Genomic DNA, 26,495 nt, shown 5'->3' with positions numbered 1-26,495 from the left:
TTATAATACTGTGCTTGTATGGATTCTAAGCCATATTATTCTATTATACAAAATGCTAGTTTACACAAAATGGTGCATCTATGTGTGAAAGAAAAAAAATGTTGCAAACAAATTTACAAACATTTATTTATAAAACATGGGGCCAAAATCTTTAAAGGTGTAAAAGCTGATCCAAACAAATAGCCATAAGAATAAGTGATGATCAAGAAATGAGGTAATTTACCTGTAACAGTATTGTAATAAAGAGGAAGCCAGGAAGGCTTGTTTTTTTAGATGGTTGGTCATGGTTTGTCTTGTATTTAAATACATCTATTCTGCCTGTGTGAATCCTGCTTACTGTACTCAGCTACCTATTTCCAAGGTCAAACCATCCTGAATATGGCTCTTTTCAGCTTCTGTTTGGTATGTATGAAAATTAATATACCAAAACCCATACCTCTATCAGGTGTAGACTAACTATATAGTGATTAAGCTGGTTTTCCATGGCATGCATATTGTAAATATAGAGAACCCTGGATGTTTTGTTTGTTTTGTCAGCATATTGTTGTAGACAAATGACTAGAAAGAATAAACAGTACAGGGATTTTACTAGCTAGTATTTAAGAGTTTTTTTTTTCTTTTCAGAAAAATGTTGCGCTAATTACACGAATCTAGCATATTGACTCTTCTTTCATGTGGCACACATTTGGAGTCAAATAAAATAATTAAAATAGGTGCAATTCCAAGTTCAAACACGAGTAACTAACCACAAACAGCCAACACAGGGCTGACTGAAAAGAAAGAGAGAAAAAAACATTGGGAAAACACACAATTGTGGCGCAGTGTTTCTAATCAATGCCAGATGTGGAGTCTGAAAGTATAAACAAACTTACTAAGTGATAACACCTTCACCTGAAATGTTTCAGCCTCGCTTGGAAAATGTGACAGGCCAGTAGGGGCATTAGTGTTATAATTCCAACAGTGCAACATTGAGAAAGTGATGGACTTCTACAGAACCTGTACTCCTCACAGTTCAAGGTATTTCTAGCTGGCCAGCATTCCAGTTACCTCTTAGACACTATTTCTTGTGTCTGGTTAAAATTCCTACTTTGAAGTGTAAAAACCCTCTTTTGTTAAAAATGCACTGTTATGAGAAGTAGGGGTTTTCTTGTGTTTGGTTTTACACCCACGTATGACATCCCTTCTGACCTCTTCAACATGAAGGCTCTCAGGATTTCAACATGAACTCTCTGGATTTTCAGTTCTGTTTTGTTTTTTTCGGTTCTGCCAAGAAGACAGTAACATTACCAACAGCACCCACCCCCTCCCTCTGTGAGTTTCAGATACAAGGGCTAATTTGAAGAAGGTTCCCCAACGCCAGATGCCAGATATCCAAGTAAATACATAGGTGGACACTTCTGTTATAAGCACTGTTGAATCATTGTACAAAGAAGCTGACTGCTAAGAAGCTATGTTTCGTACTCTAGGATGTCTTCAATTGCAGCTGTGTTACAATGAAAGAGATCAATAGCATGAAAGTCCTCCACCAAAACAGTAAAAAGCTCTGAGAACTCAAATATGCGGGCTCTTGTCCCTTATAAAAGTATACAATAGTATTTTCAGTTACTTTACCACGCTCCCCGTTGTTTCACAATACTTTCACAATGGCTTCACAATGATTTTCTTGGCTTCATCAAGCTTTTGCCCATGCAAAGCTTTGGGTTAGCATGCTTTTCCTAAACTGTTAACATGATAAACCACAGAAAAGCTTGTAAAAGGAATTTGCAAAAACAAGATGCCCCCTGGGTTAATTTCCAGGGTATTCAAGTGACCTTTTGACCTTTTCGATTTTAATAAATATTAAATATAATGTTTTATATGCCTGGAAATGGAAAGAAACTGCAAACAGTTTCATGTATATGAAATGGTATTAAATCTATAAAAACATTCTTTAAATACCTCATGAGTTAAAGCTTTTGTGGATAGAACTCTATAGTTCCTCCTTATAAAACTGACTCGTGCTACTGTAGCATGCCTTGTGCTACCATTTCCCAGTGTTGCCATTTTCAGCGCCAATGCATTGTAAGTGAATATAATGGTGTTAGGATCTACATGGCAACAAGAAGCTTTCTCAGGCATTTGTAATAAAATGGGTTTGTGCAGTATTTCAGTTTGAGTCATTATGCGAGTTCATAAGGAGGCTGTTTTGTCCAGTGGTTAAAGAAAAGTGCTTGTAACCAGGAGGTCCCCGGTTCAACTCCCGGCTTACTCACTGCGTGACCCTGAGCAACTCACTTAACCTCCTTGTGCTCTGTCTTTCTGGTGAGACGTTGTTGTAAGTGACTCTGCAGCTGATGCATAGTTCACACACCCTAGTCTTTGTAAGTCACGTTGGATAAAGGCGTCTGCTAAATAAACAAATAACTAAAAATCACATTTACTGCTGTTTTTTTGTTTTCCCAGCTAACACTTTGGCAACATAACAGCATAAATGCATTGTCAGATGACCAAGTTAAATACAAGACCATTCATATGACCACCGTTAACCAACAACAATGACTTGCGATATCTCTACAAAACACCCAGCTAATGTGTTTCCTTACTGTTATCCAGCAGTAGCCAGCTCTGTTTTGTGTAGATTGGTTTCTATCAACAGAAGATTTAAAAGTGTTGTCTGGTGCCATCTGGACACCAACTTGTCTGTTGCTTATATTGATTAAAGTAAATGAACTACAGTTTAAACAAACTCAAGCCCTCTTTAAATGTATAAAGAACATGTTAGCTGTTGTCCCACATGACTGATGAATATTTATATATATATATTTTTGATGTCCTGGAAAAAAAGGGCCATATACCCATATATGCAAAATATCCAAAAATATATTCTTGAAACATATAAATGCACAACATTATTATTATTATTATTATTATTAATAATAATAATAATAATACATTATAGTAAAAACTATAATGTGCATTAGACATCATGTTAACTCAAGTTTTAAATAGATAAGTTAGTCTCTGTTTAACCATTACAGGTTCAACGGCACAATAATAATGGGAGTAGTGAAAATGGGACTTTGAAACCATCTTATTGGCTACACTTTTAATTGTGCTTAGATTTGCCTTTATCCAACAGGTTCAACTATTGCCACTAAACTGCCCATCAGCACTGCAGAAGAAGATCGGATTAACAGACCAGTGGGGATTACTAACTGTTGTGTCAACATTAGACTACAGTGCAGAGTGACATTCCACTTCATTTAATGGGTGTCCTGTGGGTGAGATGTATGCTGGAGGACCTGTTTGCTGAGCAAATGTAAAATAAATCTTTGGGATTTGTATTAAAAAAGGGCAGGGATTCTCCTTACTTCCTGCTTTCCTGCAAGGGAACCTTCACAGGAATGTTCCGGAGACAAAGTATCTGATACACTAGCAATGTGTCTTCCTGTGTGATCTGTATATCTTGTTTACACATTTGAACTATCTATTGTAAGGATGCAGTCCTTTAGTGCATTCCACACACTCCCCAATATCACCCATGGTGGCAGCACTTTCTTTCGGCCACTGCCTTTCATCACACTGGAGCACGTTCACTATGGGCATTAGGAAAATCACTCCTTATTAGATCCTGTCTATTTAGTATTGCTTTCAACTTGTACTCGGCCCAATTTTATTTCTGTCTGTGCCACAAGGTTACACATTTAGGACCTAACCATAATTAAAAAGGCCTTATGGGGTTCCCGAGTGGTGCATCCAGTAAAGGCACTCCGCGTGGAGTGCAGGATGCGCCCTACAGCCTGGACGTCGACGGTCCAGGCTATTCCATTGCCGACCGTGGACGGGGGGGGGAGGGCGAAGGTCGGCCAGGGTGTCCTCGGCTCACTGTGCACCACTGATCCCTGTAGTCTGGATGGGCACCTGCAGGTTTCCCTGTAAGCTGTCCAGAGCTGCGTTGTCCTCCGACGCTGTAGCACTGATGTGGCTGCATAGCGAGTCTGCAGTGTGAAAAGAAGCGGTCGACTGACGGCACACGCTTCGGAGGACAGAGTGTGTTCGTCTTCGCCACTCCAGAGTCAGTGCAGGGGTGGTAGCGGTGAGCTGAGCTTAAATAATAATTGGATATTCTAAATTGGGAGAAAATAATAAAAAATAATTGCCGACTACTAAATAAAAAAAAAGGCCTTTTATGAATTACCTGATGTGTCAATTTCAACTTTTGCAATACTTTTTTTTTTTTTAATCCTTTTGGAATTGTTTTATTTTTGATTCATACTAATTCATTCTAAGCATTTTCACTGGTGCAAATTGTACATCAATTCAAGGCATCTGCCTACATGAATTGAACAATTCAACTACAAAATGTGTTGCTGTTTGTTGCTGCTTCAGAGCACCAGTGTTTTTTCAGCAAAATATTTTAGACAGTATTATATACCTAAATAAATCCAAGTACATCCAAGAATTTTAGTCATGGATGCAGAGCTATCCACTGTTGTAACCATGCCGACTTAAAGCATTCATTTATAATCCTCTGCCTGCTTGGAAAGCATAGCCAATTTACCAGTGCAATGACACAGAGGCAGGTCCCAGAGTGAATATATCACAGTCATTATGGACACATTTATCTGTGTGTCTGTCAAAGGTAAAACCCGGGTATGGCTACAATGATTTATATTAAAATTCCAAATGCTACAGTTACCTTTTGCCTTCTTCCACATCCAAATAAACCATTATTATAAGAATCTTGACAATATGTCACATAACATGGTCTCTCTAATAGACTAAAACTTCAAATACCCAACAAGTTTCCACAATTCCACTGTACCCGTAGAAAGACCTAATTAGAAAACAAGGTATTTTCCTGAAATTAGGTGAAAACGTTTCCTGACAGGTCTCGAAAATTTAAGCCCCCTATAAGTATGTGCCCAAGGGAAGATTAATTAGTCTGACATTTGCTCAAATTGCGGGGTATCAGTGCACAGTCTAGTCTGCATTTCCAGCTAATTAGGGAGTGTAGTTGGGGAATGTTTTAAAGTGGAATACGAAAGTACTGGACAGCTGCAGTAAGGAAGGGTGTCTTTGCAGTATTGACAACAAAGATTTCTGAAATTGTTATTTTTAGAAATCGAGAATCAAATCTATTTTACAAGAACAGAGGCTGTGTCAACCATGTTAGTGTTTTATTTCAGCAGATGACTCACAAACAAAATGTGATCAGATTGCTTTTTTAAATTTTGTGCAGAGTGCAGCAGCAGCAGAATAAAAATATAATAGTTGAGTTCTTTAGGGTGCTTCTCAATGGTAGCTCCAATAGTACGAGTCATTGGTAGATTACAGGGCAGCAACGCTTTCTTAATGATACAATGATACACACACTGGTAAACCCTTGCAGTGCCATTATTGTGCCATATCAATGCCAGTGCACTACCATATCATAAACACTGCAATGTTTCTTCAAAATCTAATTTATTTCTATTACTGGTATATACGCTGTGGTCTGCAACCGTGCTATTTGTGTTCTGCCTTATAACGAGAATACTAGTGTTAGTTTAATGGCATTCAGGGGCAAATGGGAGCCATGACCATATCGCTATAGAGCCTGTTCCGCAGTATAAAGGGCTGTCTATTCCTATTGTATCTCAATAGTATTTTCCTCTGTAAGGGTCCTCTGAGGGCATCACTGCACCACCTAAGTTTATCTTTGCATAATGAGTACATTATCAGTATTTTTATGTATTGGATTAGGAATTCCTTTCTGCATATCTGTTTTCATGAAGGGTTACAGGATTGCTCTAACAGGTGCAGCTGCTTAATCCCCATTAATTGAGTCAATCTTCCTGGGCGTACGAGTGATTCTGATACTGTTAATGGATTTTGGCGAATTTCGCTCATTTAAAATGCTGTTAATAAAAATCAGTAGCAATTGACAGAAGGGGATGTTCTCTTCTGGGGAGTTCCCATAACAACTGCTTATACTCCCTAGTTTTGGAAGTCAGTACAAAAAAAGTTCTCATATTTACCATGACAGTGAATTTTCCATGCATTTACCATGGTGTTTTTACATTGTATGTCTTTTCTACACTTTACGATCTTAAACATTACAGTATTGGTATTCTCCCCTGACACAAGAACATATGAGAATACTTAGGAGCTTAAAATGCTTCCTGTTATCCTGGCTTACAAGCTCTATTAGCTTACACAAGGGTGAGCGATGGGTGTAACCCAAAGCAGAGACTCTCTGACAAGCTTAAAGTTTAGATAAGGAAATGTTACAAATGATCAGGAGGGGAGTCATGGTATTATGGTAATTTCACTCCCCGTCTCTGTGTAAAGAGTGTTTCCATTTATTCTTCCAAACGTCATATTGATAGGGACTTTTATTTATTTGCAAGGGAACCTATTATGACATTCATGAAGATTAAGTGGAGACGTTCTCTTAACAGAGTATGAGTGAAAATGTGAAATAACTTTGCAGTAATCCTCCATCCATGATTATGTTTCAAAACAAATGATGCGAGAAAGACGTAAATGTCAGAGGGTGTTCATTGATTCACACGTGTGTCTCAATCCTTGGGCCACATCTGGATAGTCCAGAGCTTCATTAATGCTCTTACTGATCTTTGTTATAAAATGTTACTTTACTGAAAATGTCATGCTTGTGCTGTCGTAAAATGTAATAGTTTCAAATTAAATTATAATTAATCGATCCTTTTACTTTATAATCTGTTATTCTACATTTAGCATCCACTGAAGATTTTACTGGAAAAGGTGAATAAAAAGAATTAAAAAAATTGTAAACAGGACCTTTCCTGCATGTTGGACCTCTAAAAATGTGATATATTTGTTGATGGATGTTATTGAGTTTGTTGATCACTTTGGTTGCTGTGTATCCTAGACCCAAGACCACACTTGACAATAAATCCAGTTTTGAATGGGGTCTGAATCATGCCTCTTCTGTCTGAGGGGGGAATAAGGAGTGACCACCTGCCTTCACTTCCATTGTATCTTCCGGTAAACGATAGCTCCCCACCCAGTGCAAGATTAGCGATTCTTCACAGCCAGCATCAGAATAGTCAATCTGGTGCTCTAATGAGTAGCATTTGTCAGCAGATTCAAATCAGTCAACACAGTGAAGCGCTCATTAGCACACATTCCTGTCGTACTTGAAGATGAAGATATTCACCTGTTCTCAGTAGTATAATGATTTATACTTTCCAGATGAGACTGGGAACCAGCAATGCTGCACTTGTACCCATATACAGAAGGCTAAAACTGTGGCAAAACCGTGGCAAAACTGTGTGTGAATCATTTGAGGAGCTTAGCAGAGACTTGAGGCATCTTCCTTGGCCACCACAACCCCTAGAGATCTCAAAACAATTGAGCATGTTTGGGAGCAACTTCAATGATGCATTTGTCATCACGATCCTTTGCATCAACTGCATGATATATTAATGACTGAATAGATGAACATCCCTGGAGACACCTTCCAGCACATTGTTGATTCTATGCCAAGTGTTATGAAGGATGTATTATATTGGCCCAACCCAATATAATACAAATCCTTCAGGCCTACCATAACATATTCTGTTCATACTGTACTATTCAAACTGTCAGAGTTGTTGCTAGTGCTTTATTGAATCTATTAAGCACTTAAATTGAGGGAGGAAGAGTGTTAGCAAGGGTGATGCCAAATTTAGTTTCTGGGTGTCCTCTTGTAAAACTTTGCCTCCTGTTTCATTGCTTTTGAAGATTAGGAATTTCTGATTTCTTTGTAAATCAGGGAATGGTAAAATCATCCCTTTCAGAAAAATGACTATGAGACCGACTGATTTACCAGGATAAAACATTTCAGATGATGGGATGGCATTTTGGAAACGGTAGTTCACGTGCACACACTATTTTTACGTTTCATACAAAACTTAATAAAAATAAACAGTAGTAGTATACATTACTGTAGCCATTTTAACTTAAAGCACAACTCAACAGGTAGACAGTAGAACCAGAACCAGACTTCTATGCTCCTTCTAAGGTCAGGAACACAAAGACTCAGGTCTGGTGGGTCACTCTTGATTTCAGCTGTTAGCGACTGCGGCTGTTTCATCCGTGTGCACAACTTTGCAATAAAACAAGGAGTTACTAAATGAATACTCAGTGCAATGTAATCATTCATAGCAGATTTAATGATAATCTTTCCTGCTGCTTTGGATTGCAAGCAGCCTCTAATTAAGAGTCTTTTTCCCCAGGCGAGCTTGTTAAAAGCAGGTCACGTCATTCTCATGCCTATGTGGCCAGGTATGGGGTGTTGTAAGACTACACAGATACATTTCCCTTGGTTAGATCCTGTGGATTAAAATCCAGAAGACCACGTTAAGTGCTAATACAAGTCCTATCCTGTTGGTGGACTATTTCAAAATAAATTGCTGCCAAAAATGTGACAGTTTGGAGTACATCCAGGACAAACAGAAAATATAATACGTTGTTTTTAAATGTGTGCAGTGTGTATGTATGTATGTAGGTATGCTCTTTTAACTTTAAAATGTGCAGTAACCAAGATCCACGATTAGCGCTAATGTTATACAGCACTAAGAAATCAAAAAGATGAGTGTAAACTTGCCTTTGGAAAAGCAGTTAGTCCAAGATAAGTACTGATCTGTGAAGGCAGCTGTTAAAGACTTATGTAAAGCAGCGGGGAGCAGTGAAGACCCTCAGCTGAGCATAGCTTACTTTTGGCAGCCATGCTTTTGTAAGTTTATAAAGAATGCTCAAATATTTTAAACATGTTTTGGCTGAGAGTGTACACTGTGCCCCCTCCCCCGCCCCATCTTCTTCTTCTCCTGGCAGTCTCTGCTGAGATAACACAGGCACAGGTTTCTGGGGAGAAGGGTGGTACAGCAGTAACACCACTGTCCTAAATCCCTGGAGGGGGGTCAGGGTTAATTCAAGGAAAAACTGAACGTGATTTTCTTTTTTTTTTGTGGGCAAACATTTGACAGCTAAAGTGGTGCTGAAGACAGGCTGGGTCTTTTAGGTAAACGCAGGAAGCTAATAATAATAAACGTGGCTGTACGAGAAAAAATAGTTTCGGGACTATTTCTAGCGAGCACTGAACTCTGTTAGACATAAAAAAGACAAGGACGTGTTGAAATCAAATCCCTGTAGATGCACCAAGAGTTTATTTTCAGAGGATTATGTAAAACTGAAACCAAAACAGTTTTACTAACATAATTATATTTTCTCTGTGGCTGGTAATGTAACTTAATTCCTAATTTGTTTCACATGTTGTTTAGTTTTATTTTTGTTTTAAATAATGTAAAACGTGCTAGTAAACTAGTTAACATTGACACAAAATATTACAATTATTGCCTTTTATTAATGGCAAATACCATAAAATACAGCAGAGATACCTTGACACAAAAAGGTGAGCTCTATGCATGGCATTTAAGCCTGGTACCTGAAATATATATTCTATTTGCAAAAATAAAAAATATATATATTTACACTTTGTGACATTGCTAATGGGCATTTTGTTTTCACTACACCTTTTCAGTGAAAAGATTTTAGTTTGGAATTTTTCGGATTGAGTTACAATTTATGAAACTATTTTGGTACAGGGGGGTTGTAGTTAAGTCACACCTATTACACTATCACAGATAACCAGCTTTGTGATAATGTGATAATGTGTTTTTTTCAGCACTGTTAATTGACAGCAATTGGAAACTTTCCATGTTATTCTGAAAAAACACATTTTACTTAAAAAATCAGATAATTACTTGCTTCCCTGAGTTCATAATTATTTCTAGTGGTTATAATTATTATTTAAATAACCTAGAGAATATTTCTAGCGAGCACTCCGCTCTGTTAGATGTAAAAAAAAAAAAAAAAAAAGTGAAAGACAATTGCATGTTGAAATCAAATCCCTGTCTTAGATACAACAGGAGGTTATTTTCAGGGGATTTTGAGAAACTGCAAAAGATTTTGTTTCAGTAAATGTGCTGAAAATGTGATTTGCTTTTTATTAACTTTCATTCAACATATGTTACCAAGCTATAAAAATAACCCGACAGTATCTGTCCCAAGATTAATCACAACTGGATAAGCAAATTCCATTTACAATTGTAAGTCCAAAAGATGAACAGGCACCTCCTTAAACCCCCAGATTCTGCTATCTCAATAAAAAGTATTGCATAGTTTTGAATTACAATTGTATAAGTGACTCTCTAGATATATAAAACTCTTAAGTGCGACATACATTAGTACAGAGATTTAAAGAAAAATGCCTTGTCAAACTTGAAGTAGTTTTCAAGCATATCTGTATGTTTTCTACTCAAAAAAGCTTTCCACTTGCTCCTCCTTGCCTCCTGCATATCTGTCTTATTCTACGCCCCTGGTTACAATTACTGGATGTTGGTTTGTTAGGAGAAGCACAGAGCCAGACTTCACAATTTCAATCTTTTTGCTTCTATAGCCCTAAGCCTCTATGCTCCTGGAATTCTTTTCCTAAGCCTGGATTGACTGAAGGCTTACTGCTAGTCTTTTTTAAATAGATGTTTTAAAGCAGGTTGTTTAACTGTACTAGCTGTGCCTGTTGACTGTACTTGCCTGTTAAAGGTGTACTTATTTTGCTTGTAACCAGATGCTTATGTTTAAAATATCATGGCTTTCTGTAAAATGTTATCAGTATAACAAAAGTACCAATTAGAATAAGATGACCACCTTTTTGCTTCATGTCATTGGTACAGTATAAGTCTATTGAGCTGATTCCAAGGGGAAGCAGGTATCAGGGGCAGGAAGCTTTAGATAGAGCTAAAACAACATTTAGGGAACATAAACAACCTATATACAGAACATATACAAAGTCTACTGTTTAATTTTCTAATGGAATGTGATTCCTGGGTAACTGGTTACATCTTCCATAGTTACCTGTCTGTACACTTTATCTGGAACTAGACCATGTTGGCTCGGCAGCTTGTTTACATTTAAAGAAGTTAGCTACAGGCGAGCACAAGGAAAGGTCGGCAACTAAGAATGTTTTTTGCTTTCTGTTTTTGGAAATGGGTTTAAAGCCAAGCTATATTCCCATTGCCCCTTTTCTAACTTTTACAATAAGCTGGATATGTTAAGAAGCTGCTTGATGACATTCTGGGATTAATAAGCTACGAACAATCAAACGAGCAAGATGGGCCGAATGGCCTCCACTTGTTTGTAAACTTTCTTATGTTCTTATTTAGGTTGTTGTATATTTAAAATAATTAAGAAACTACACTAAAAGAAACCCTTGTGAATTTACAAATAACTGAAACTTGTCTTTAATACCCCATGCAGATATTATGGTAAGATTGTTAGTTGGGCTCTTGCTGTTAACTTGAATACAAAGCTGAATCTCTGAAATGGAATCCCTTAGAAGCGTCAGGCCAGAGGGTATTCTTAATGCACCGAGGCTCTTCACTTGAGCCCCAGTGCCAGAAGGAGAATACTGAGTTATGAGAGCTCCACTGCTAAAAGGAGGATTAAAACTGTGAGGACAATGCAGGCAGTTTTCAGAACTCAATCAGGGGATCTGTCTAACTATGGAGGGAGGGACGCAAGTGCAGCCATGCGGGGTAAAAAAAATATCTTCACATATCTTGCACTAATGAGAGACAGCAGATGCCACATTCACAAGCAGCTGGGTCCCAGGCTGCAATTACAAGCCTCTGCCACGTGGCAGCACTGACTGATATGTATAAAAGTTTGATTAGAAAAAAACACAATTAGAATTGGCCAACAATCTCATAAAGGCAAAAAAGCAAAGGTCAAGCACATTTAGCCATAATGTTAAGATTTTTATAACACTATTTGATAGGGTAGTTAACTTCAATAGACATCCAACAGAAGCAACCTAGAACAGTTTCTGACGGTCCTACAAAGCAGTCTGCTCAGATGGTGCTTCACCATTCATTTTTGATAAGGGGGGCTGCTTTCTGGTAAACTTTTTCCTTGCCAGAATCCTAGATGAATGGTGTATCAGCGCCAATAAGCGCAGTCCCAGGCAGAAAGAAAATACAACTTGACCCTGAGATGGTATTGTCCCCACCTACTAGAAGATTGAACCTTTTACTTGTGCCCCACAAGTGCACTTGCCTTTAGAGAAACTGCAGACAAACACATCCACCCTCACAGGCCTCCTGTGCTGTCTTCCCTGGCAAGGGAGGGGTTGCCATGGAAACCAGGAGGCAGTTCCAATGACAGCAAAAACCCAACACTACCAAAATATTATCTGGAGAAGTTAAAATCTTAAATTGTAAAATAGAAACCAAAAAGTCAATACTAAAATAATTATATTTTCTCTGTGGCTGGTGATGTTACTTAATTTCTTTCACATGTTGTTGTTTAGTTTTATTTTTGTTTCGAAGAATGAATAAAACATACTAGTAAAATAGTGAACATCAAAAAATGTTCAAAATATTACAATTACTGCCTTCAGTTTTTATTTATTTTTTTGCCTTCAGCTAAGTTAATGGCAAGTAGCATAAAATATTGCAGATACCTTGATCCCAAAAAAGTAGACTCTTTCCTAAAATCTATATTGTATTTGCAAAATATATTATATATATATATATATATATATATATATTATATATATATATATATATATATATATATATATATATATATATATATATATATATATATATATATCTAATGACAGAAATATTTATAGTACATGATAACAAATATTTTATAAATCACAAAATTACCAGAAGATGTAAAGTGATGCTACATTTGTGGTTGTTACTGTAATGGACCCCATGTGTGTGCCCTTCAGATTTAACACAGGTCACCACAAAACATCAATGCTTGGGCAGCACACCCTTTCAATGGGATTAGGTGTCAGCTTTGTGACTGCCTGCAGGTTGGTAACAATTTCAAATAACTTGTCATTAGAATTCTTTAATCTTTGTGGAATTCCTGATTCACACTCGGTTTTGTTTTCACACACCTTTTCAGTCTTGAAAGTGAAAAGATTTTACTTCAGGATTTTTCTGATTGATATACAAATTATGAAACTATTTTGGCCAAACCTTAAGTCAAACTTTACACTATTAGTGATAACTAGCTTAGTCATAATGTGTAGGAGTTTTTTTTTTTTTTTTTTTTTTCACGACGGTTTATTGACAGCCAATCAAAACTTTCCATGTTATTTTGAAAGAACACATTATACTTCAACAACCGGATCATTAAATTGCTTTCCTGAGCTCATAATTATTTCTTGTATTATATTGTCGTCGATTCTATGGAACCTGCCACATGGGCTGAAAAATAAAATTGAATACGTCAAACCTAGCCAGCATGAAACTGGGCAATTTGTCCACTTAAGTTTAACCACAGAATGATATGACAGACTGATATCACTTGCTAGCACTTGCGTCCTTTCCAGCCACGTCTTGCTCAATGTACTGTACACACCAAAAAACCCCGGCTACAAACTAAATTTTAACACGAGTTAAAACCCCTTCAAAATGCTAATTAAAATGTTTATTGTCTATTCTACACGTTTACTAGTAAAATGAGAAAGCGTGGGAATTGATTGTTAATGTAACTATTACACAAAATAATTGAATAAAAAAAAAAAAACGTAATTCTAAACAAAATGAATGGTAGCATCATATACCGAGACCCAGTTGTCCGAAGGCAACCCAACCTAACACTGTGCCTTGCAGTTGGCCCAGTTAACACCAGTACAAAATACCATATCGTTATGACTGCAAAACATAAAGTGCTATGTGATTTGTAGCACCTAATACACTATACAGGCTTCATTTACAATTCAAAATAAATATCAGCGAGCAAAGATTTCAAATTAATAGTCAAAGGGAGAATATTGTACTCACATTAGTCTAATGTAATTTCAATTTACAAATACATACGGTACAGAAACTTACCAGATGGAATTTTGTAGACTCGCGTGCTGTGTCAGGTATTCCAAATAAGACCCCTTCTGAGCTAAATGACTTTCCACATCAAACTCATTCTGTTCACATGAATTAATTTACTCGAGGGGACGGCTGTTGGTTTTACCGAAGTTACGTCACTCAGACCGGCCCCATTCATAAAAAAAATTGATAAACAAAAGCTACACGTGGGGAGTAAACCTCGCCCTTACTGCACCACCTTCGCTTCATAATCTGCATCAGGTTACGGTATTCGTTCTGCCTGTTCACATACCTCTACACCTTAACACTCTCAAGCTGTTTATTTCAATAAGATACAGCTATCATCTTTTTAAAGCTGAATGTTTTATACTAATGGTAAAGCCCTCATATTTCTGGTTTGTGCAAATATTATATATATATATATATATATATATATATATATATATATATATATATATATATATATATATATATATATGTGTGTGTGTGTGTGTGTGTGTGTGTGTGTGTGTGTGTGTTCTAGCTTATAAGCAATGTCTGTTTGTATCAGTGGCTGTTTAACTGTCTCCTGATACCTCTCTATCAATTTTCGTTCGGCTATCTCAAGTGTAAACCTGGAACTGTACGTTATATTTTCAATGTGCACGAAACAGAGTGCCCACTAGAGGGAGGTTCTGCACCAAATTGACAGTTGCACTGCAAAATGTTTTAACAGGTTCTGCTTTTGTGTCGTTATTGTAGCTGATGCTAGACCCCTGTATGTGATTAATGTTTAAAGCCTTCCAAATCAGGCTTATTCTGTTTTTGCGTTCATTAAAACATGAAGTCTATTGTGAGTTGTTTGACTTTTTACGTTGTAAAAAGCATTCATTAAACAGTTTGTTTGAAATATACATTCTGTTTGCAATTCAGTATCTTCTTTCAAGCTAACTAACTTATTTTTCATCCCTGGCGTGCATTTTGAAGGTCACTGTTCACTCCACAACTCTACTGAAGTCAAAAAAAGAATAAGACTACAGTATTTTAATACAAATTGCGAGTTGTTGCTATGTCATTTAGCCTTCCAGTCCTCCCAAGATCCCACCTTATCTTAGCGCCGTATGTAAACATGCAGTCGGAAATCACGTTGGAAGCCCACGGGACTCTCAGGTCATAGTCTGGGGTAGTGTATACATATGTGGAAAATGTTTTTCAATAAATTCGTTATTTTTATAACTACTGTATATCAAATTTTTTGACAAAAAATAATCCAGAACTGAAAGGGTATATATATATATATATATATATATACTGTATATTTAAAACATGACAGCGCTGCCCCATCTGGCAAAAAAGATGTACTGCATCTATGCCCCTTGTGTTACCAAGGAACCATACTGATGTTAGCAATGTAGTAACCACAAGCACAAGTACAGACACAAATGATTTGCAACTTTATGCAACAGCATAACGTTTTTTTATTTTTCATTATCTTTCCTTTAAAAGTTTGTACACAACACAACGACAAGTCATAAGCATTGTTAAGTATTTTGTGAATTTTAGATGACAGACTTTTTTTATTTCAAACATTATCTTGACTGAAATTATTTTAGATATGTTTCATATGTATTTCTTATAAACAAAATAAAAGAGTATTATTCAATAGAATAAGTAGTGTTACAGGCAACTATAAATATACAATTGCACTAAAATCAATACACTTTTAAATGTGTAAATTCATTACAGAAAATACATTATTACAATCAATATTATTGTTAAAAAGTTCTGTTTGCAAATTAAAATATGTGTGAGACCTAAGATAGTATGACCTGTTTGGCATCATCAATAAATGTTAAGATACAATGGTGTATGATGGTTTTGTAAGCAAAGATAACAAGGGCTTTCATCTACCTTAAGACAGAGAATATGTGGTCTGCTGTACTGAAGAAGTGTTATCTATCAGCTGTAGTTGTAAAGTCCCTGCATGACCCAGTCTCTTCTTATCTTGGAGAATTGAAATTGAGTCCCCACCATTTCTGGTACCTTTGTTCATAAAGTTTCTTAATACAAAGCTGCAGACTTGCTTTCTTCTTTCAGGCCCTGTGACAGGAAGACGTCACAGCCCAGGCTGGTGAATATCAGGAAGAGATTCGGGGGCAGAGAAGGCAAGTTTAAACACGCTATTGCGCTTTTTAATCCAACACATTAACAAAACAAACTGGTACAAACACTAACCAAAACACACTGGTTAAAATAAAAGGCACAAGGGCCAAAACAAAAGGATTATACAAAACACTCACAGACGTAAATAAAACAGGATGACCGGCACAGCACAAAACACGCAAAACACTTCACCACATACCTCGAACACCAGCATTACCTCTAACACACTAACCACGCTAACACCAGTCATCACCTTATTTATACACCACGTGTTTTTGCAGGTAGGATTTTAACTGCCTCCCTGTCACCCACTATTCCCCAGACCCCCCCCCCCCCCCCCGGTACCCTGTCACAGGAACATATCCACACTTCACAGGATACTGCAGCTGGATGGGTATTTTGGTGCATGAACCTTGTTCTCAATACCATACACAAAGTAATTGTATTCCTGTTCTTTATATTCATAAAAGGCCTGAGTCAGAGGAATCAGCTCAATGGTTTGGCGCTGCAAAAAAAGAAAAGGTACTTTAGTTCACAGGATCCTCGGCAATCAAACACATTAAACATGTATTGGCAACAAATCTCACGTGCAGTATTTACACTTTGAGACAATAGACTGGGTGCAGCATTGCATAGGTTTATATGGCGTACAAAAACACAAGAGGGGGCAAGCCTTTAAAACAATATTTTTTAAATAATATGTTTGTGTCAAAGCAGTTATTTTTGTAGCCCCCTTTTCCAATTTTGACCAAAATGAAATTGATGGCCCCGAGGCGTTGACAAGAGCACTATTTGAGCACTTTGCTAAGTATGTGTTGGCAATAAAAAAAAAAATGCTGATTTAAAATATATTTTCACAAACCATTATGACATCTACTGATAAACAGAGGCTAGATCCCAACGTTCCCGACTGAGCCAACTTCAACATCTGGTTCAGAGAAGCTAGCAGTAATAATATACACACACCCAGAGACAGACGTCAGAAACCAGCACAATCGGGACCCAGAAACAGACAAATGACGCATTTGCTGCCTATGCCTCCCAGTATCACTCTGTTGCCGTTCAGCTTTGTTAACTTTCACACAAAGCATACAGGTTTAGCTATCAGTAAAAGGTGTCTGCCCACCTGTTGAAGGATATGCATGCTTCGAGAGAACCTGGCCATGTGTTCATCATTCCCTCTCTTGGAGGCGTCGCAAATTTCTTTTTCGGGAAAACCCACTATCGGATAAACCTAGGGGGGAAAAACACCTTATAACCAACATACACACAAATTATTATCAACCCCCAGCATTGCTTCATTGCTGTATATTTGCTTTTATAACTACTATATGATTATATGGCAGCAGTGTGGAGTAGTGGTTAGGGCTCTGGACTCTTGACCGGAGGGTTGTGGGTTCAATCCCCAGTGGGGGACACTGCTGTTGTACCCTTGAGCAAGGTACTTTACCTAGATTGCTCCAGTAAAAACCCAACTGTATAAATGGGTAATTGTATGTAAAATAATGTGATATCTGTATAATGTGAAATAATGTATAATGTGATATCTTGTAACAATTGTAAGTCGCCCTGGATAAGGGCGTCTGCTAAGAAATAAATAATAATAATAATAATAATAATGGTCCATAAATATCTTCATTAAAACAAAAGTGTAAAGTTGATTTTAGAAATCTTTTGATTTCCTAAGTATTTGCAAACAGCCTAAATAAAGTGCACCAATTACAAGCTCTGACACCCGTTTCATCAAGAATGACAAACTGTAATGCAATCTATTGCAACAGAAGTAGTAAGGAGGGAACAGGAAACTGTATTTTCTTACCAGAGCACTTTCATCAACAAAAAATTTATCTCCATTGACTTTTTCAAATAGTTTCACTGGAAAACCAGGGCATTGATCAGGTACATGCTCATAAATCTGGTTTTTCCTGTTGAGAGAGGCAGCTTTAATTATAATGAAGAGTTTTGTACTAATTAGTTCCTTGGCTGTTTAAAAAATCCCGCCCCCATGCTGGCTCAGTAATGCTACTTGCAACAAATTGGAAAAGGTTATCTGGTGACTGTCTCTGCTTGGGTCTTAGAATACATGGATATCACTGATAGGGCCTGTTATTTACCTCCCACAGACACACACACACACACACTGCCAGTCATTCGTTTTGGAGCTAACTGAAGATAACAGACTCACTGTATAGCCAGGCTGTTGTGTGGTAGGCAGCATTACCGTATGTGTTATAAACTTCCCCAGGAACTTCTAACCAATCCAAGGTACTTAAATGTAGGTTGTTTTGACTATGGACTTCGTATTGTCAATGCTCTGTTGTGGTCTATACTGCTTTCACATTCTGTGTTGCTGGCTACTATACGCATTAACTCTGCAGCTGTCTTCTTCCTGCAGCAGTTGCTTCCTTATAATTGCTTTATTCCGGAATACTAACGCAACATCTAATCAGGTACCTGCCACCATACATATTCTGATAAATAAACTTACAGTTAATATGCTTAACTATGGTAACTATGCCCTCAGATAGTCTTGTTGTTACATGATTCATTGGTAATCGGAGAACACACAAGCATAGCAGAGGTATCAGGGAATATCACATTTTGTAAAATGTCTTTACCAGGTTACTATCAACTGAATGAAGTGCATTAGATTTCTGTGTCCTTTGCAAATGTCACATGTTTTAGTACCTCGTCCTGAACAGCGAGAGCACCTGGGGGAAAAATAAAAACACTGCAGCCGTGAATATGGACAGTGAAGAAAACAGAGATAAGAGGCAGTAATCACTGAGGAATAGCCCATATGTTATACACATGTAGTTCAATACTACATAAACTCATTCAAAAGATTACAAATACTGTATTAAATATTTTCACATTTCCATAGGGACGTTAATACTAATGCTGCACAAGAAGCAGGCACCATTAGAACAGAAATTCTACATGACGTTTGTTATGGAACCTTGTAGACAGGCCTGACACCTATCTTATACCAAGTTCTAGTGAAGATTTCTATACGCTAGACATTAGGATCCATTTCTTTACCTTCTACGTCCTGATCCATGACAAAATGTACAATGTTTTCCACTTTTACGCCCCGATCCAAAACAGAAAGTGCACCGTGTCTACAAAAACCAAAACACATTTGTTTGGATGTTTCAACACTGTTAGTGTGGCCGTAATGTCTGTCTCTTACATCCAGGCATTAGATTTGTTCCACTACACAATGATGACATATCTGAATGGGTTGGAAGAAGCATGCAGTGTATTACAGTGAATCAGCAATGCCAATACCTATAGCAATCAGACACATTCACAAAGTGCAGCCACAGCATTCAACCCATGCTTCACTTTCTCTAAAACCCTGTCAATTGTATCTTCATTGCTGTGCTTTAATGTACTTATTTAACCAGGATATTACTCACAGTGCCCATTTGTTTACTGTGAGGTCCCAGGGCATTTAGTTGAACAAATGCAACACAAAATACACAATACATACATAGACCTCAGACAGTCAAACAATTACAGTCACCAAGATCAATAGTCAGGGTAAAAGAAATGTTCCAATGATTTAACTTTGAAATACATGAGATTAAAAAATAAGCAAAGGTGATAAGGAAGCTCATTCCATACGATATGAAAAGTATTTTCTGACTAACACTTCTCACAGCGTACAGATATGAAATATTACACTATTTAGGCAGTCTGAAGTAGTTTTATGATGCAATTTAAATACAATTATCAACAAGTGAAAACACCTGCAGGCACCAAGTGGTAAATCCAATTAAGCTTATAAATACAGCAATGGTGTATCTTACCTTACCCCATCCATGACACTGACTGCATCGGACACGGCCTTTCCCATGGCATCGGTGGCACATCTGAAACAATGAGATGTAGGGAATGAAGTTAACGAAGCTAGAGAATTTTTCTATTTTAATATAGCAACTTGTGATACAATGACCCGAAGATATTACTCCAGTGTGCAATTGGCTTTACCTTGACAAATGAGGTGTGGGGCACCCTGACTTTCTGGCAAGAATCAGTGTACATGGGAGGAACCTCAACCACAACATCCCAGGGTGGGGGAGGAACGCCATACTGAGGTCCATCTACAAGCTGATCTAAAATAAAGGGAACATGATATAAATACATCAGCTCTTGTTGAAATAGCATCTCTAACTGTAACCGCTGTGCACTGCATACTTAACTTACTAGTATATGGTTCAAAGGCCCAGGCAGTTCCTCTGGATTCTGTAAATGTTTCCAAGCGATACTTGAAAGAAGAATAAACACTTTTAATGATGACGTTTGTTAGACGATGTAAATCAACACAACACTCAAATATGTGTAATATGCATATCCCAAACGAAACTAAAACAAACATGCAAATAAAGATATATTCAGCACAGTGAGAAGATATCCAGTTATAAAGTTACTAATGTTAAACATAATAGACTTGGCTATCACTCTTTATAAGACAAGACAAGCTTTTACCTTGAATACATTTTTTTTTTTTTTTTTCCCAATATCTGTAGTACTGTAAATGTCAAGTAGTCCCTTAATTAATTACGGTTCACTGTACAATAGACTCTCACTAATTTAAACCAGACGCCAGGGAGTCATTTTAAAAAGAGCCTGATAAGCCAGTGTACAGGTAACAAGCTCAGGTGTGTCTTATTAAACTCACAGTAAAACCAGGAATGGATCAAACTGCTATGCAATGGAAGTCTTATTTCCATCCTATCCAGACGCTGTTCAGTTTAGTGATTTGTTTGGAGCATGGCACCATACATAAGCAGCTGTAAATGTAACTTTAATATCAGCTGGTTGCAGTGATATTTAAATTCAGTTTCCACTGTACATCTGCCTTCAGCAAATGTCATTACGACAACATTCTGGTTTTCCATGACAAATCCATTCGAGTTACCCTGTATGCAGTGAAAGGCGTTAGATCTCGAAAGACGAGTTCCTTTGCTGGTTTACTTCTGTAAGTCCATTTACTGCCAACATACTCCAGGAGGGCTGCTCTCGCTGTGTCTTCAGACACTGTGGGAAGCCTAGAAAAAAAAAAAGTATGGCTGAAACAAAAGGGTCAACCTCCTCCAGTGTAAACAGAATTATTATGGGGCAATACATTTTTACTGCCCTTTGTGAAATGAATGACGTTACAGAAAACTAAAAACAGTTAACACCTATATGATACAGAATTGCATTGTTAAATCGTTAAACTTTGAACTTTTAATGTGCTTGTTGGCTTTGTAATCTACAACAGGGGGGTTCGTTCCGAGGACAGTTCTTTTTTTTTTTTAAACGTTTTGCATGACACAGGAAAAAACTATCTGATTCAATTTGTTGAAAAGTACTTTACCACATTGATGACCATTGGCCATCATGCCCAAGAGTTTGTTTTTCACATGCACATTTAAATGCTACATACATGGTACCGTTGCAAAATCTGATCAGGAATAAAACATCTATATTTAGAATGGAGTTCATCTTTAAACTCAAAAGGTTCTTACCTGACATGAGGGACAGATGCATTCCGATCATTTTCTGGCTTTGGCACCCTGTCAGAGGGAGGAGGATATATCTTATCTTCACCAACTAAAGGATACAAAAGAAAAAAAAGTTGTAATCCCTGTTACATCCCCCTAATTGGGCAACAAGTGTGGTGAAAAGGGTGGCTATTGCCAAACTCTTGTATTTTGTATCTATCATAAGAAAAATCACTCATCTTAATTATTTGGAAAAATCAATTTGCTTATAAACAAATATATTATCTCTGTTAATAAAATCTATTGGCTAGTGTTAAATGATATCCACTTGAGACAATTTGTGCGTTCAACGTACAGCATTGAGAAAAAAAACATCTCTAATTTGGGATTTTAGCTTTCATTCAAATACCAGCTGCCCACATAAGCACAGTGTTGCTCCCCGTTTCACAGTGGTGTTGTCGAGCACTGCAATACCATTAAACACACAGAACCCTAGATGTTGCTTACCTCCCTCTGAGGGCGTCCCTTCATAGCCAGACACTGTATCCAACAGACCAGATGGGGGCGCTGAAGGGCCTTCTTCAGGCGCTTCAGGGTCAAGAACACCTGTGTAAATCAGGCATTAGTTACTGTTACATTGAGAAAATGGACTCTTGCATGTTTTAAAGACTATAAAACAGTAAACCTCTTTTTTTTTTTTTTTTACTGTTTACTCAGTACATTTGCTTTTAAAGTTGTTAGATTTCATTTTAACATTAATTGAGGTTTGTCATTACTTTCCACATGTCCGGTGGTGACAGAACAAAAATGCTATTTAAAGTGAGTCAGGGGAAGGAGCGGTTCCTGTATCGATGAATCCTCATACTCTCTTTACTTGATCTGTCGTATCGTAATAGTGGTGCGCATCGTTTGTATCGTGATGCAAGACCAAAAGCACAACGTAGCTCACTGTAGTTCACCAAGTGGTTCTCGAATGAAGAAATGCGTGTGTTTTAAAGTTGGTATGAATACATACTCTCCCCAGGCCATTTCATTTTTGTCTTTTAACAAAATGGTCTATCATGAAATGACAATGCCATCTTCTTATGCATACTACAAGTAGCCTATCACATGTATCATCATTCACACACACTGACCTGCATATCGTGATGCATGTTATAGTGTTACATCCCGACAATTGTTACATCGTGTCTCCACTATAATAGTCAACATTTGAGTTTTTTACTGTCCAGAAAAATGCTGAACTCGCTAGTCACTAGCCAAGGGAAAAGCCAGGAACCAACAAAATCAGTCATGTGATAATCTACACCAAATCCTATCACTAGGAAACAGAAACAAACCCATTTTACCATGTCTTTTTTTTTACTATTTTATCTAAGCTTTAGATCAGAATGTTATTACAGGGTCTCTACATCTACAATCTATGATGCTATGGTTCAGGTTCCCACCAAGTGTTGTATTATTTTGGGATTGCTGACGCTCAATTTGAAATACCAGTAGTAAACAATCCTGGGATCAGCCAATCTGTGCCAGGTTTTTTAATTGAACAATACACCCAAAAATACATTCATATGGTCAGTGGGTGGGTGCCAACAATATAATACAATTTGTTTTAAATTGATTTCATCTTGTTTTCAAACTGAAACTGTGAAGCTGAAGATTGGTGCATTCATGCAGGATGCATACATTACATCTAGACCTTCAATCTTCCACAAAGACGCTCACTTCCTGTGTTACAAGTAACAGAATCCCATCAGAGCCTTGGGGACCTCTCACCTGTACACATGAAATGGATGTGGAGATGATTTCCATCGAACTTGTACCATTTGCACAGTTAGCACATAGGCCTACTGCCTGAATAACCTGCAAATATGAAGTAAGTATCTCAAATGGTGTCTGAGATTTAAGGCTTGATAGTAATACATGGAACAGATAATTGACTAGTTTTATGGCACTCAATAGTGCTATATGTCAACACATTGAGAAATAAATGTTTGTCATTGAATGTATTAGGTTTCTTTTAGTATGTACAGACACATAAGAATATAATCATAACATAAAAGCATGTCCTTTATTTGGGCTGGTACATGTCATTAATCTTGACATATTACTGTACTGTTTTTTGTGTTCACACTGTGTTCATTACAATTCCGTTCCATTGGTTTAAAACAATCAGTCTATTTGCTTGCTATTCACACTTACCTGGAAGCAAATGGAGTTAGTGTCTTTTTTTTTCTTCTTTCAGTCCTGAGTTCATTTGTGCTCACTTTGCAATTTGAAAATGAACTTGGGTTAGTTTTTTTATGATTAGTGGACAGGATGTTTACACTGTCTGCAGTGCATCTTGGTATCTTTTTAAACGGCAGCCAAAAGTATACCCCACCTGTGTATCACCAAAGGGTCACCTGTTTGGACCTTACAGAAGAGCAAGTGCTGCTGAGATATCAAATGGCTACAGCTATAGTCCCTTTCACACTGGAACTACTACCTGGGATCGGACCCGGGTCCTGGCTACCCAGGCCACAATCCCGCGTAGTGTGAAACCATGTACCTGGGTCGTTCCCGGGTTGACCGGGGTACCAGCGACCCACCTCAGGATGAGGGTCTACACACTTTGACCCAGGTTGCGTGAGACAAAATGCTTGACGGCCGTTCATGAGCCGACGCAATAACAAACAGCCACGCCTGCGTGAAGGTTTCACTTCCGCAAGGAACGTTTCCGTTTATTCTATTTGGCCATATTTTTTTTGCTTGAGACACACCATGAGCCAGATTGCAGCAGGGATGAAGAAACATTTGATCTAATCAACACTTGGGCAGACAGTTCAATCCCGAGTAGATTGGATGGAAGCATCAGTAACAAGCTGCTTCTGGAGGATTGATACGCGTATTATTTACTTGTGTCTTGTCACCCAGGTCAACCCTGCCTTATCAAAAGCAGTGCGAAATCGTGTACCTAACCCGCATGACACGGGTCCTGACCTGGGTTGGTTCTGACCCGGGTAGATCATGCCAGTGTGAAAGGGGCTTATATTATATATGTGATGAAGAGACTTTAGAGTCAAGAACCCTGAGGGCTCATGCTTTGCCAGTATCACTCACAGCCCCTGTCATTCTTTTCCACCGGCTGTTTGTATTATACACACATATTAATTTTCATAAAGTGCAACCCTGGAGGAAATTTTCTGCCAAAAATGAAAAATAAACAAATAAATAAACAAGTGTCTATATATTTATGTATTTCTATATTTATTCATCATTCTTCTTTCATTTTGGCATAAAATATCCACCATAACCGGGTACATGAAACAAAATGTTATTAATACAGAACATACCTTTGCAAAATTAGGCTACATTAAAATGAGCTCTCTGACTTTAATGTGGTTCTCTCTGTACTGATATACTTGATTTATTATTATGTTCTATTAAATATGTCTTCTGTTGTTTCTCCCTATCTCCTGAACACGTGTTTTGTTTTCTCCGCCTTTACTACCTTTCAATCCCACCTGTCCATTGATAGAAATCCTGAAATGACGTAGAAACTGCCATTTGCGTCAATAACATATAGGATTCTCATTTAAATAGGCTACTGAATAGTTATTCCGTCACCTTTATGTAAATCGCACCCATTCCACCTGTCGAAGAACAGTAGAACAGTGTGTCATGTTATGATCAAAACACAACGTTCGGGATAAGTCAGGTTAACAGACGCGTCGAGTTTGACTGTCGGAAGGTATTCAGGGTCATTGTGTTGTCTGCAATTGAGAACATCGTTAAACCTGGAGTCAATCTGGAAGATGTCGATTCCTTGTGTTTCAACCTATACTGCAGACTAATGGTATTATTACTGTGCACAGCAACACAGGATTAGCCTCTGTACGATACTCTTAATTAGTGTGTAGCAATTCACCGCTTGTTATGTATGGTTTGATTCCTGTCTGCAAAAGAACTACGTTAGTATGTTGAAGTTTAGCAAGCAAAACCGAACTCATTTGCCAAACGAACTGAGGCAGCCTCTTCAGTTGGACAATTCGGTTCGTTTTCCAAGTGAGCTTTGTTATTCACACATCACACTACACTCCAATCGAACCGAACTGTAGTGGGTGAACCACCACCCCTAACGAACTCAGCGTTAACTGCCATGAAAATGTTTTAATTATTGACGCCATTATGTATTCATATAACTTTTGTACAGTCTGTACCAGGCAACTTTTGCATTTAAACTTTAGGAATGGGCTAATTTTCCTACGTGGCTACAAATCCCCAGACACAGACTTTATCTCTCACATACCAAATCAGCAGGTAATACCTTTTCTGTGTCCGAATGCGTGTTACTACCTACTAGATAGTGTAGTGGTCAGTAAAATAGCCGAAATAATAGCATTTAATAAAATGTCCGCGTAACTTACCCCCTTCTTCGTCTTTGTTATCCATAAGTAAAAACAAAACAAGAAATACCTTATTCTACTATAAAACTGTAACAATTAGCTTCAGAAGTTTATTTGTCAAGAGTTTGTTTCTCATTCATGGGTTTTATGTACTGTACCCCTCCTACTACGCAAGCCTATTACTTCCTTGTGTCAGAAACTTGCAATTGAAGTCCGTCCCACCGGACATACTGTACTTGTCTTCATTGCCACGCCCTTAGCAGTATTCCTTCTCAACTCGATAGGGTTTTGAAAAAATGTGTATGCATGTTGAATCCACTGGAAACTTGGGCTACTGTGGTTTATAAGACATGAAAATAAAATATATTGGATAATATATATTTTTAATAGATTTATTTCACTTTTAATGTCAGTTCCATAATTAAACAGCAGAAATACTGTAGATATTTTAACTTTGCCTTCTGTTCATTTGCCATTAGCAGTATCCTTGGGGAATGGTCATTTCACATGGAAAAAACATTGCATTTAAGCTTTAGAATTTGCGTTATTCACATGCATGTAAATATATATGAATTATA

The 26,495-nt window shown here is 37.5% G+C and overlaps 2 protein-coding genes across 2 annotated transcripts in view; both read right to left on the bottom strand.

The window, feature by feature from the left end:
• Window positions 1-14,055, bottom strand: part of LOC117414196 (semaphorin-3D-like) — a 50,426-nt gene extending 36,371 nt beyond the window's left edge. The window contains exon 1 of the mRNA XM_058999502.1: window positions 13,902-14,055. The gene's annotated coding sequence lies outside the window, so the exon portion shown is untranslated. The remainder of the gene's footprint in view (window positions 1-13,901) is intronic.
• Window positions 14,056-15,320: 1,265 nt separating this feature from the next.
• Window positions 15,321-26,103, bottom strand: LOC117963494 (protein SSUH2 homolog). Its single transcript, XM_058999499.1, has 12 exons — window positions 25,939-26,103; window positions 22,037-22,135; window positions 21,554-21,638; window positions 20,962-21,091; window positions 20,247-20,307; window positions 20,031-20,155; window positions 19,850-19,912; window positions 19,077-19,156; window positions 18,653-18,745; window positions 17,854-17,959; window positions 17,161-17,268; window positions 15,321-16,539 (listed from the first exon to the last, which is right to left on the bottom strand). Exons 1-12 carry the CDS (start codon window positions 25,961-25,963, stop codon window positions 16,405-16,407), a joined length of 1,110 nt encoding a protein of 369 aa, XP_058855482.1. The 5' UTR covers window positions 25,964-26,103; the 3' UTR covers window positions 15,321-16,404.
• Window positions 26,104-26,495: the final 392 nt, after the last annotated feature.

The sequence above is a fragment of the Acipenser ruthenus genome, chromosome 25, assembly GCF_902713425.1.
Source record: "Acipenser ruthenus chromosome 25, fAciRut3.2 maternal haplotype, whole genome shotgun sequence".
In the NCBI taxonomy this organism is placed as follows: domain Eukaryota; kingdom Metazoa; phylum Chordata; class Actinopteri; order Acipenseriformes; family Acipenseridae; genus Acipenser; species Acipenser ruthenus.
This window is presented reverse-complemented; position numbering and strand designations above follow the sequence as displayed.

Excerpts from the sequence above, each read along its gene's own strand:
- LOC117963494 (XM_058999499.1), bottom strand. The coding sequence starts at position 25,963 with ATGGATAACAAAGACGAAGAAGGGG. Across the intron at positions 22,136-25,938 it reads TAACAAAGACGAAGAAGGGG|GTGTTCTTGACCCTGAAGCG; the intron begins GTAAGTTACGCG and ends TGATTTACACAG. Across the intron at positions 17,269-17,853 it reads TTGTTGATGAAAGTGCTCTG|GTTTATCCGATAGTGGGTTT; the intron begins GTAAGAAAATAC and ends TTTCCCCCCTAG.